The 14,027-nt window shown below is 32.5% G+C and overlaps 1 protein-coding gene across 1 annotated transcript; it reads left to right on the top strand.

The window, feature by feature from the left end:
- LOC108812347 (uncharacterized) lies at nucleotides 1-3,909 on the top strand. Its single transcript, XM_018584591.2, has 9 exons — nucleotides 1-394; nucleotides 696-899; nucleotides 1,065-1,162; nucleotides 1,618-1,687; nucleotides 1,764-1,940; nucleotides 2,045-2,301; nucleotides 2,591-2,681; nucleotides 2,808-3,018; nucleotides 3,491-3,909. The coding sequence occupies exons 1-9, from the start codon at nucleotides 206-208 to the stop codon at nucleotides 3,706-3,708; spliced, it is 1,515 nt and encodes a 504-aa protein (XP_018440093.1). The 5' UTR covers nucleotides 1-205; the 3' UTR covers nucleotides 3,709-3,909.
- The last annotated feature ends 10,118 nt before the right edge of the window (nucleotides 3,910-14,027 follow it).

Genomic DNA, 14,027 nt, shown 5'->3' on the forward strand with positions numbered 1-14,027 from the left:
ATAAAAATAGTCGAAAAAACAATAAAATAAGACAGAAAGGGCAACGTATAGAGAGGGATGGTTATGCTGCACGACCAAGTGATCTTCCAAGTCTGAACTTCATTCATCCAACAGAAATACAGTTTGTTACCATTTCATTTCCCCTCTCGATCTTTCTGAGAAAACCCTAATTAGTAGATTTTGGGGAAACACTAATTGGATCTCGATGGAGGAAGACAAACAAACGCACGAAGGGAAGCGATCATCCTCGGTCGCAGAAGAAGAACCGATTCGGAGAGAGGATCCCGAAACTGAGAAACCGACGGAAGCATCGCCGGAGAACACTGGTGGATGGGGCTGGGGCTTCTCTGTGCTCTCAGATCTTCAAAAAGCTGCGGAAGATTTATCTCGTAATGTAATGTTCCCACTCCCATTTGATCAACCTCTTATGTATTCTCGAAATGCCGTAGAGATATCGGATCCGAGTGTTACGGTGACAAATGATATCGATTTTAGTGTATTGTCATTCACTGGAACTCTACATTGTGTATAAATGTGCCCCAAGATGATGGCGATTTTGAGTTCTGCAACCGCTTTTTTTGCAACGCTGATGGGATTATAATTAGAAGTGATTATGTTTCCCTTTTGCATTATGCATCAGAATTGTTAACTAATTCGGAGTTTTTGGGAATGATGATGATCATCTTCTCGTGTAGGCTGCAGCAGTTGCAGAGAAAGCAGCGAAAAGCATTGCGGAACTGCAAGAAGCGGATGAAGACTCAGAATCTTCTGCCAAGGAAGAAGAGAGAACTGAAGGACCTGATACAGAGCAGGAGGATAGTGATGATGAGAGTCACAAGTTGAAGAAGTTAGCTTTAGGCAAATTGGAGGATGCAAGTGAAGAGTCACTTCTTAGCCAGGCAAGTCTTTTTCCCTTCCTTCTTATAGAGGAATGATAATACTGGAATTGCAATATTGCTCTTTTTCTGCCATAAGTTTTTCCGTTGGCAAAAAGTCATTAATCATTATTCCTTATATACTTATAGGTTGAAATTTACGTAGTTTCTATATGTTACCTTTTCCAGGGTTTGAAGGTTTTCGATGATTCAGTTGAGAGTTTCACTTCTGGAGCTTGGCTGGCGCTAGGAAGTGCGTTAAAAGGAGGCACAAGTTTTGTGCAAAAGTATGTTAATTTTATTTTCTTTTTGTATGTCACTGAAAGCTTTCAATATTGAGGGTGTACAAACATTGTAAAGGCCACTAACTTTATACCCTGGAAAAAATGGAACTAAGCTTTAGTTGGACTGCAGTAATTTACAGGATTTATCAGTGCTCCGTGAGTATATAAAAATGTATTCTTATACTTAACAACACCAGGAACATGCTCAGATTATATAATCTAATAGATTCTTCTTCTGGTAAATTTGCATGCTCCCTTTAGTTCTCCATTACCAATAAAACGTTGGGTAGGCTACAGGTGTCATTTGCTAAAGATAAGAATACATTTTTCCTGGCAACTGGTTAGACTGTTGTAGCTTAACGAGTACAGAGGTCTTGTGTTTTCTAATACGGACTGCTTTTCCTATGAGAAGACAAAGTTCAAGTTGTTATGTTGATGCTCCATTATTTCTCTTGTAGGCTTGAAAACAGTGTCCAGCAAGGTTCTTCGCCTAGGGAAGCTGGATCTGGTGCACCTTCTCTATTGGAGGTTTGTGTCTTCTTCTGTCGTTCTTTAGCTTCGCATTTGGTTTAGCCCTCTCTTCTGTTTTTCTTCTGATATGCAGACGGGAAAAGCATTAACTGCCAAAGGAATGCAAGTTCTCGAGTTCGTTGGCAAGGAGACTATGGATTTATTGATTACAGAGACTGGTCTCGGAAATGAGAAGAATAGGGATCAAATGGTTGAAGAAGTGACGTTTGATCGATGCTTTTACATTTATGGTGGTCCTGAGCAGCTCGAGGTGAGATACCTATCTATGAAAATCACCTGTTTGTCAAATTTCTATCAAATATAATTCTCTTAAGACTTTATTTTCCCTAAATTTCTTGTTGTCTGATGACTCAGGAATTAGAGGCATTGTCAAGCCACTATACTCTGTTGTTTAACAGGAGAAAGGGAAAACTGTCACAAGATGAGAAACTGTTGTATGATGGGAAGCTCAAACAGATCCAGCAACTATTCAGCTTCGCTGATGAAATGAGTGGAAGTAAAGCAGAATCTGACAAGGGGAAGAAAATAGATATAAACACCGAAGGCAATGATGATGACATGAAGAATCTGTACAAGTCCAGCGTCAGCAAAGCTGCTGATATGGCTGCTGGGTAATCATGACTATTAGTCTTTAATTTTTCTCCCTTGCTCTTTCTATGTTTCATTTCTCATCAAAATCACCATATTACGTGTTGCTTCAGTACCCAGCAATGTCATATGGATGTGTCCGTCCGGAATCAATAACCAAATACAGATTAGAAACTTGAAATCTACACAATAGTTTACTTTATGGTTTGTCTTGCGTCAGGAAAGTTCCCATGTAAAGATGAAGGGATAAGTGTGTATGTAGTATTTTTCTTTGATCTAATTATATGTGCTTGTCACTTGTGATGATTTAAGGTTCACAAACGCTTTAGCGGGTCTAAACATAAACGACATGATCCAGCGGACCGGTGGCAGGCTTGATTCTCTTCACTCGGAAGGAATTCATGTGCGAAGAGTGTTCCCTTGTCTCTCTTATAATATAAAGATAATTATTTCTAATACCACCAGTAACTTCCTTTTTTGGGGAGGCTGAATTGATACCTATCAACTAATATGAAATTTTGTTCTGCAGGGACTTTCTGAGATGTGCTGTTTTGCAGTCACTCATCTGCTTATTCTCGGTAAATCAATGATATCTCATGCCAACAATGTTCAGAATGAAGACGCTGAGACATTAAAAATCGAGTGGCCAGAGGATCCTACTGAAAAAGCTAAACTGATTAGAGGCAAGGCAGAATTGATGGCTGGATATGTTGAAGCAGTTTCCAACAGTTTTATAACAGGTTGGTCCACAATCAGTCAACTTACTTCGGGTTATAACTGTTCTCACATGTCTCATAGAGTTTACTCGGTTGCCAGAATCATCTTATGTAGGGGTAGTATCTCATTTCGTATAGTAGACTGTAGAAGCAACAGTTCTTCTACTGTGAAGGAATATTCTTAGAAACAACCCGTTTTTCAATCCTAAGCCAGAAAACAATGGGCGTAAGAACAACTAGAGTGTGTTGGGGTACCTAGCAATAGCATCAATGCACGTAGATATTGGCTTGATCCCATTTCAATACCTTGACAAAGCTCACCTTAATAATTTCATTTCAGTTTAGTATGGGGATTGATTTTGTTTTCATTTTATACTGGCTTTTAGTTTTGTATGTATAGTTAGTGTGTGGGATTAAGATAAGAAATAGGGTATGCTGCGAAACGAGATAAAACTAAGAAGGTGAAACTGTTCGAATACCCTTTTCCTAATTGCAGGTATATCAGATGTATCTGAAACATTCGCAGCTGCTATCAAAGGAGCTGCCGCTGATGATTCCAAAGATGAACTTCTGAAAACATCAACCATGGAGGAAAAGGCAAGCACTTTCAACAATAGTCTACGCTCTGACCAAACCACAGCTATCACAAAGATCCAGGAAGGACTTCAGTACCTGTCCTTTGTCGTGATAACTACCTCGATGCTCTCTGCTTGATATTAATAAGAGAGTCCGATTGGTCTTGTTTGTGGCTTTTCCTTCCTAATACATGACTCAGGATCCAGTTTAGTTTCCTTTGTAGATATTATCTCTTTCGCCAGCTGCTCGTATGGCAAGTCATTTCCACTTTAGCACTACTTCTCTGTTGTTTGAATCTTGAAAACTTTGATTACATCTGAAAACCAAATATTAAAAGAAGGGAAGAGGGATTAGGTTTCTTTTTCCAACAAATAAACTGATATATTAATGGAGTTATAAAAAAACAAAAAAAAAACTGATATTAATATTCAACATAACTAGGGATGTTAAAATGGATTTTCGAACCCTGCTTGATAAATATAAACCTAGTTCTATTTTAACCCTAACAGTTTACATATCAATGGACTGAGCCAAGATTACCCCATTTCGTAAAATAAGAAACGACATTATTTTATGGTTTATATAAATACTAGTATTTTGGCCCATGCTATGCATGTGCATAGTTGTAATATTTAATATTTTCCAATCTTTGTTTTAACACAGCATATTTTTCCAATCTAAAATTTTAGTTAAACACACATATTTTATGATCTGAATCAAATAATTTAATATTATTAGTTATAAACAAAACATTGATATAATAAATGTTTATGAATGAAACTGTTAGAATAATAAATTACAGTGTGTTACCGTACAACTTGCAACAGACCACGCAAAACATGTTTATTAAGTATAACAAATGCATGAAAAGTATCATGTTAAACAACAAAAAATATAACAAATCCATAGATAATGACAAACAGTTTATAAAGAAAATGTGGATATATATTTTTAAAATTTTATATGATTATATTTGTTATTAAAAAAAGAGATCAGAGCGTGACAGAACCAATTACAATCATATGCATTTGTTCAATTTTATTTTCAGATGAAATGAAACGTAAATCCACTCGACTCAAAACAACAAACAACAATTTTTATTTCCTTCTCCTACCGACGTGTTGACCTCCTTCTTTTAAAAGAAATGAAGCTACAAAAACATGCTTGCGATGGATGAAATATCAAAGAGATAAAGCAACTGTAAATAACCTGGCTCGAAAACAAAGTTGAGACTCCAGCAACCATTGATAGCGCCTCCACGGTGTTCATCATAATCCTCACTGATCTCTGCAAATTCTGAAATAAAATGAATCAATATAAACTTGTAATCAGAATTCAATATAAAAGAGCTGTAAATAATGCATGCATCTAAATGTTTGATGAACCGAAATATTTATAGAATAGAAGAAATGATCTATCAGACAATCCCCAAAAGTTTTATAGACATTCTGGGCATTGCGAATAGTAAAAACGTGTGGGGTTATATATAGTTTTATCGTGGAAAACTGAAAAAAATTACAAAGATGGTGGAAGATAGAAACAGTAGTGGAGATAGTGGAAATAAAACAGTTTTATTCAGTTGTTTTAAAATATGTTTGTGAAAGCAATTTTTTTAAAAAGAACTGTTTAATTTTTGAAAAGAAAACACGTGTCAATCACACAATTGCTAATTAACTTCTGTTTTATAGTATAAAAGATGATATTTTTATTAAAATATTCATAATACAAAGAAATAATATTTTTAAAAATACTTTAAAATCTAGTTTTGTTGAACTTGTCATTCCATAGAACATTCTGAAATCCACTGTTATTGAACAAAATTTAAGTTAAAGATTTTAGAGTGTTTTTAGTGTTTTTATAGTGTTTTTAAAATTTTCTTAGTTATAAATATTAAATTCCAAATTTCATAGTCTTAGATGAGATTGTAGAGTTGTTTAACAAAAATCACACAAAAATCTCATATTCTCCAGCAATCACCTAGTGCTAACAAAAATCACCATCCTTTGTGATTTTAAGGGAAAACATGATTTTCGCTGGAAAATTATTACGGTTTCGCGATAAAATTAAAAATTCTATGGTTTTGACGAAAACTAATCTTTTTTTAGGTTTTGGTGAAAACCCCAATTTTGAGGTTTCAATGGAAAAAAATATTTTTTTTTGTTTTAGTGGGAAAACTTAATTTTGGGGTTTTCTTGGGAAAACTTAAGTCCACGATTTTGGCAGGAAATTCAGTTTTACGATTTTGGTGAAAAACTTGATTTTTCGTTTGGGCGGAAAATTCAATTTTGTGGTTTTGGCAAGAAAACTCGTTTTCGATTTTGGAGGGAAACTCGATTTTCAGTTTTAGCGGAGAAACTTAATTTTGGTTTTGGTAGGAGAAATCAATTTTGCGGTTTTGGCAACAATTAGATTTTTCAGTTTTGACGGAAAAAATGATTTTTTGGTTTTAGCAGGATAACTTATTTTTGAGGGTTCAATGCGAAACTCATTTTTGCAGTTTTGGCAATAAAAATTGATTTTGCAATTTTGGAGGAAAACTTGATTTTGCGGACTCAGTGAAAAGACTCAATTTTTCATTTTTGGCAGAAAGCTCAATTTTTGGTTTTCGTGGGAAACCCCAATTTTGTTTTTTATTCTAACGGGAAAATTTGATTTTGTAATTTTAGCGGAAAACTTGACTTTCGACTTTGTCAAGAAAAATTGATTTTACGGTTTTGATAGGTACTAAACTTTTCGATTTTGATAGGTACTAAACTTTTCGGTTTTGAAGGAAAAACTTAATGTTTGTTTTTAGCAGTAAAAATTGTTTTTCAGGTTTTGGTAAAACAAAAAAATTGTGGTTTCTAAAAGAAAAACTCAATTTTGCATAATCGAACAAATTTAAAATTTCAATAGTATATTTATATATTGTATAGTACTTTATTTGAATCAAAATATATTGGCTAAAATTTAAGTCCTATAAAATTTAGATTTATTTCTTTTTAAACCATGTTACAAAAGTAAGTGTCATGATTAATCATGTTAGGTTGAACCCATATTAACATCTCTAACCATAACAGCTTAGCTAATCAAGCTAGGAGAGCATGAACCATATGAATAGTTGTTAATGGGAGACTCCGACCTTTGCATAATACATTGTCCATCTTTGATTTTTTTACATGTAGGTGGAACAAGTGTAATAGTAAAGTTGTTGAAAAATATCTTATGCATGTGAATTTTAATAAGTGTGTGAGAACACTAACTACTCATCTGATGTGTAGACACCATCTTCATAAAATCTAAGCAGTCCATTGTGAATGCTATGTTCTTCGATGAATTCTTTTTTCATAGATACCATAACCCAACACTCCTTTCTATATGAAATTATCTATGACTCCAGACCTAATTCGATATTTGTATGTCTTATCAACCTAACATCACCAGGTTTTATGAGCCCACATATATAACTTGGTGAATATATATTTTTTTGGTGGGGGGGAAGGGGCGGCTGGGGCAAAAGTGAATATATATATTTTTGATTCCTCTCTCTCTCTCTCTCTCTCTCTCTCTCTCTCTCTCTCTCTCTCTCTCTCTCTCTCTCTCTCAAGTTTTGAGTTTTTCATCATAGTATTTCTTACTTTTTCTGTCATTGAGGATATTATGAAAATGTTTATGTATTTGAAAACCTATTTTCCTTTTTTTTTTGCTAAATTAAATTGATTTTTTGGTTTTAGCAGGATAACTTATTTTTGATGGTTCAATGCGAAACTCATTTTTGCAGTTTTGGCAATAAAAATTGATTTTGCAATTTTGAAGGAAAACTTGATTTTGCGGGCTCGGTGAAAAGACTCAATTTTTCATTTTTGGCAGAAAGCTCAATTTTTCCTAATTTTTCTTGTGTACCAAATCATCTATTAAAATATTTTATATATATATATATATATGTAAGTTTTCTAAGAAACATAATCATGTTTGAAAAAAATAATGTGCTATCTTAGATAGATTCTATGTTTGGAGCGAAAAAAGTTCAATGATAACATGATTTATTAATTCCTTGTATACCTTAAATTGAGTTTCATAGTACATTGTGTATCATAACTTATCCTACCCTTTTACGATAATCTGGCCAATCTCTAATTTTGGAGGATGTTTATTTTTTCATTCATATTCACAAGTTTTTACATCATTTCCAAGCAAATTTTATTTCCTGACATTTATTCTGATGTAATTTTTAGTGTTGTATCCTGATACAATGGTATTGTGCCCAGTGGCGGACCCAATAATTCTTTTTAGAGTGTCACAAATTAAATTAATTATTAGTTTTAGTTTTTTTAATAATTTAAATGTAAAATATTATTAATATTATGTATAATATTTGATTTGTAATATTTCTTGTTTTAAAATAAACTACTAGAATTTTTTTTGTCAATAGTGTTAATTGTCAAATTGTTAACTAGAAGTTGACACAATATTTAATTTGATTTTAGAAACCCAAATAAATAAAAAGACAGGCAAAGACATATCATAAAAAGGTCAAAGACATTTGTCCAGCCCATAAGAAGAATTTTGATCCAAGCAAAGCAAAGAAAAAGTAAACGTATATGGTAAAATGACCTTTTAATTCCTCAAGTGATTGAAATTAATTCTTCAAATCTTAGTTGACTTGTTAAACAATAAACAAAAAACGTTAATCTATCTCTTGTAATCATCTCAAGCTCGGAAATGTTTTATATTTTCCCAGACCAAACAAGACATACCCTAAAATTGATTTTGAAGAGGATTAGAGAGGATATTTCCAGCGAATCTCAACGAGGAGACAAATTCCAACATAGACCGCTCAGCTTTGATTTACTTTGGATAATACCTTGAGATTCCATAGCTTAAAAATATATATAGTGGTCTGTGACAACATGTTACATGATTAAGAAAAACTTTAATTACGAGAATAGCTGCATATGTTGTACTCCCTGGAACAAAAGAAAGTCCAGCAAATCTTCTTCTGCCGTACTCCATAAATTCATTATAGGGTCGCTGCAAGTTGTTATTGTTAGAACTGATTTCAATAGGTTCAGCTTCTTGTCACATAAGTTGAAATGGATTTTCTCTGAACTAAACTAAAATCAAAACTAATAAATGGTTTATAAGAACATAGTGAGTCACAATAAACGCCAAAAGCATTGACCAAATATATAAATCTCACCATCTCTTAAGATCTAAAAACAAACCAAACCTCAAATCAAAATGATTAACAACGAAAAATCCATATGTTCGCAATAGACGGATCCAAGGAAAATAAGAAAATTCACGAATTTCATGAACACGTAATTCACAACCACCATGTACAGCTGCTTTCTGCCATAATACTTCTTATTTATTAACCAAACTAGTATCACTTTCTTTTTTTTTGGTACCTTTTTGTTTGTAATGAGGTACTTCATGAACAGATAGTTCAGATTGTTTCGTAGAAGACTTATTCTTGGGTTCACCCCTAGAGTAAACCTAGAGGTTCATCCAACCAATAGGAATCACTCATTTCATAATTGATATCTTTTAAAAAAGAAAACAAAATATTATCAAGTTATATTATGTTTTTAAAATAAAAAATGTTATAAATAAATAAAAATAGTAATATATGCAAAAAAAGTTTAATTTTTTTAACTCCGTCATCAAAACACTAAACTCTAAACTCGAAACTAAAAATATTAAACACTAAATCTTAAAAATACCAAATCCTTAATCCTAAAAAGAGTTTAGGGGTTAAGATTAAGAGTCTAGTATTTTTAAGATTTATTGTTTTAGTGTTTTGTATTTTTGATTTAAAATTTAGGATTACCTAAGGGTTTATGATTTACCCAAGGGTTTAGGGTTTAGAGTTTAGGATTTAGGATTTAATATTTCGATAAGAAATATCTAATTTTTTTTGCATATACTAGAGTTTAGGGTTTAGAGTTTAAGATTATCCAATGGTTAAGCGTATACCCAATGGTTTATAGGGTATACTCAAGGATTTAGGGTTTATGATTTTGGGTTTAGGGTTTTTTTTTATGATGTTAAAAATATTTTTTTATAAATCATTTTTTGTAACTACTATTATTTTTATTTTTTTTTTGTTTTATTTATTTTAAAAACATAATATAACTTGACAATATTTTATTTCCTTTTTTAAAAAATATTAATTGTAAAATGAGTGATTCCTATTGGTTGGGTGAACCTGTAGGTTCACTCTAGGGGTGAACCCAATAATAACTCTTCGTAGAATGATTCGCTGTAATTGACCGCTTCAATCTTCGTCAGAAGAAATAGAAGCAGAAGGTGACTAAAAAAGAACCAAAACTTAGTTCACCTTATACAGTGAACCTTTAAATTCATCCATCAATAAGATTTACTTATTTGAGATTTGATATCTCTTAAGAGAGGAAACTAAATAATAAAAATTTAATGAAATAAAATTATGTTTTTAGATAAATAAAAAATAGTAGCAATTATCAAAAAATATTTTTTAATATTGATAAATCGGTCGGCAAATGCTAAACCCTAAATTTTAAATACTAAACCCTAAACCCTTGGGGAAAGACTGAACCCTTGGGAAAATTCTATACCCTAAACCGTTGATCCTAAACCCTTAATCATAAACCATAATATTAAACCCTAAATTCTAAACATGAACCCTAAACCCTAAACTCTTGGACAAATATTAAATCCTAAACCCTTAATCCTAAACCATAAACCATTTTGAAGTTTAGGATTTAGGATTTGGTATTAGGGGTCATGATTTAGGGTTTAGGGCTTAGAATTTTGTTTATGATTTAGAGTTTGGCTTAAATTTAAGAGTTTATGGTATATGATTTGCCCAAGAGTTCAGACTTTTCCCAAAGATTTAGAGTTTAGTATTTAGGATTTAGTATTTTCCGACAGATTTATCAATATTAAAAAAAATATATATTTTTTATAATTAATACTATTTTTTTTATCTAAAACATAATTTTGTTTCAATAAATTTTTATTATTTAGTTTTTTTAAAAGATATCAAATCTTAAATAACTAAATCCTATTGGTGGGTGAATTTAGGAGGTGAACCTAAGTTTTTTTAAGAGATATCAAAACTTAGGGGGTGAACCTAAGTTTTGTTCGCTAAAAAATTAACGTCTCTGTTCACTGTTTAACATGGAATTTTTATGAGTTCAATTTTATTAAGTCAACTAAGATTTGAGGAATTAATTTGCTTACACAATATTTGGGGAATAAAACTGACAATTTCAATTACTTGAGGAATTAAATGGTCATTTTCCCAAACATATATTGAGCTTTTGGCCCGTAATAAAATAAATAGAAAGAAGGAATCGAACACGATTCTAGGATTTAAGCAGTGTCAGATTGAGAGATTGTAACCGGTAGAGCTAGGCTATTACGTTTAACTTAGCTTACAAAACAAAACTATAATATTTAAGAGGTATCAGCTGACACCCCTACTCTCCATGTAGGTCCGCCTCTGATCGTGCCAACAATTGATATCTACTTTCCAAACCCAACTAATCTGCAAATTCTGATTATGGCCACATCTTCAAGAATAGTAATATCTTCTTAGCATCATTACATTCCAGTTATGTGTATGATAGCCAATGAAATTATTGCAATAAGATAAGGGTCAAAAAAATATTTACTTTGCAAGTTGTTGATCTCAGGAGAATATATATGAGCTAATTGCAAAGTAAATCTGTCATATATATAAAGAGAAATTGCACTAGATAACAAAGTTTCGACACTATATTAGCTAGGTGGTAAAGCTCATGTAGCTTTTGTGGTAATACCAAAACTATCCTTCATTTGGTAAGGAAATCGTAGCACATGCGCCTGTCAATTAACTGACGTCACAACAGGTCGGTGACAGGTCGAGACGGTTGAAAAAGCAAAATGATAATTATGCAAAGAACACAAAATGTTCAATATCCCTTTTGTTTTAAAGTGCAAAAACCCCAAGATTTTTTCTTTTAACTTTGGATCTCCAATGTATGTGTTTTTGAAACAAAATCTCAGGTCTTATTAATCTCTACAAAATCTGTTTTCTCCAGTTATCGTTCTTATACGTTTCTGCAAAATCTATTTTCTCTTACAACCGTCGGTTGACCACAAAAACTGGCAGTAATACCCTACAAAACCGGTTATTTTGAATCTCATACAAAACAATTTATTTTTTTGCACCTCCTTCACAGATCTTGATTCGAAAACTTTAGCTTATAATCATGGAGATGAAGAAAGACGATACGGTGGTTGAATAACGCGCCGAGTCAGATACCGACGATGCTCCAGCGCCAAGCTCCGCCAATCCTTCGCAAGCTCACCATGACTCCTCACCATCTCCTCCATCCTTTTTTTCACCACCATTTCCAGCGACTCGGATCACTACCATCACCACCATCTCCTCCATCCCTTTTTTTCCACCACCATCACCACCATCACCACCACCATCTCCTCACCATCTCCTCCATCTCTCCTCCTCCGTCGCCGTTTTGGATTTTGATCAGATACCGACGACACTCCGACGCCAAGCTCCGCCGCTAAGCTCCAGCAATCCTTCGCAAGCTCGCCGTAGCTCCTCACCATCTCCTTCATCTCTTTTTTTTTTCACCACCATCTGCAACAAAATCTTCTCAACTCCTTTTTAAAAATATCTTATCCCACCCGAAAATATCTTCTCCTCTTCTAAAATATTTTATCCTCATCAAAATATCTTCTTCTCTTCTTTTCACTTGACATCTCGAAAATAACCGGATATGAAAGATTGTTTACTCTCATCAATGGCGAAATAAAACCTGATAAAATGTCAGGTTTTTAACTAACAATTCTATTTATAATTAATGACATTGATTGTTCGGCTAATTGTTCTTATTGGTCGGATTGTAAATATAATACAGGAAAAATTATCTTCGGGGAATAGGGAGTGTATGAGATAAGGATTTAGTTTGTTACATTGTGTTTTGGGTTGATTGTTTTAGGAAGGGTTTAGTGTTGAACACGGGGTTTGGGTTGATTATTTGACAATGGGTTTAGGGTTTAGTGTTGACCACGGAGTTTGGGTTGATTGTTTGAGGAAGAGTTTAGGGTATAGTGTTGAACACGGGGTTTGGGTTGATTAATTTACAATGGATTTAGGGTTTAGGGTTTAGGGTTTAGAGAATATATATGAGCTAATTGCAAAGTAAATCTGTCATAAATCTGTAGGAAAATAAATCTGTCATATATATTCAACTTGCAAAGTAAATCTGTCATATATATTCAACGTGTTTCAATTCTTTTAGTTCATTTTTTTAGTCAAAGATCTACCAGAGATAATACTTCTACATCCATATAAGAATATATATGAGCTAATTGGATCAAGAGGATTCGAATTCCAGAAATAAGGACAATTGCAAACTTTTGAAAACAAAATCCAGTGAATTAGTTAAGCGCCAAAATTGTTTCTCCAGTAAACACATATTAAAATCATCGATCATTTGAAAATGTTATTCGTTATTTTCTCTATTCTCGCATTATTTCTTTCATGCATGCATTATTCAGTATTTTTATTCCACTCCACCAAAAATGCAATATCACACTAGAAGTTTTATGGAAAGTTTTTTCGAAGACTTCCCAAAAGACTTCTCGGAAAACTTTTAAGAAGATTTTTCGGAAGATTTCCCATCGGAAGACTTTCTAGAAGAATTTTCGGAAGATTTCCTAAAAGACTTTCTAAAAGACTTCTCGAAAGATTTAAATTTCAGGAGGAAAATTTAAAACGGAAAATTACAATATAAGCGGGAAATTTAGGTGGAAATTAAATTTTAAACGGGAAACTCAAATTATAAGTGAAAATTTAAACTTTAAATTTCATGAAAGTAGTGTTTCAAAAAAAAAGTTTATGAAAGTTAAAAAGTATATCTTATGATCTAAGAAAACACATTAAACAATAACGCTTGATATTCTTAAAGTTACTTAACACTGTTGAAAGTTCAAAATATATATCTTGAAGTTGAAAATATAAGTTTTACAAAAACGAACGTAGAAGAAGTCTTCTCACATTATCTAAAAACATTAATAAATATGAATGTTGATAACTTTATAATTATCAAAAGTTAATTATGAATTTCATTCAGGAGCCCCAATATCGACTAATATACATGAATTAACAAGAAAAATTAAAATTATTTTTAATTTTAGAGAAAATGAAAGTTTATTATACATTAATTCCACATAAGTCTTCCATATAGGTCATTTTTACAATTGAAAATTTACAAAAGAAGACTTTAGAGAAGTTTACTCTAAAACAAGTATACCTTTGTAAATATTGGCTTACTTTTGTTTTTGAAAAAAAACTCAAAAATACAAGAGAAGGCTTAATAGTAATCTGTAAGTCTTCTAAGACAAACATATTAGTTTTGCAATTGACCAAATTGTGTCTGAAATTTGACTTTTTCTAGAAGACATACATGAAAGTCTTCCAC

This window comes from Raphanus sativus, chromosome 6 (genome assembly GCF_000801105.2).
Source record: "Raphanus sativus cultivar WK10039 chromosome 6, ASM80110v3, whole genome shotgun sequence".
In the NCBI taxonomy this organism is placed as follows: Eukaryota; Viridiplantae; Streptophyta; class Magnoliopsida; order Brassicales; family Brassicaceae; genus Raphanus; species Raphanus sativus.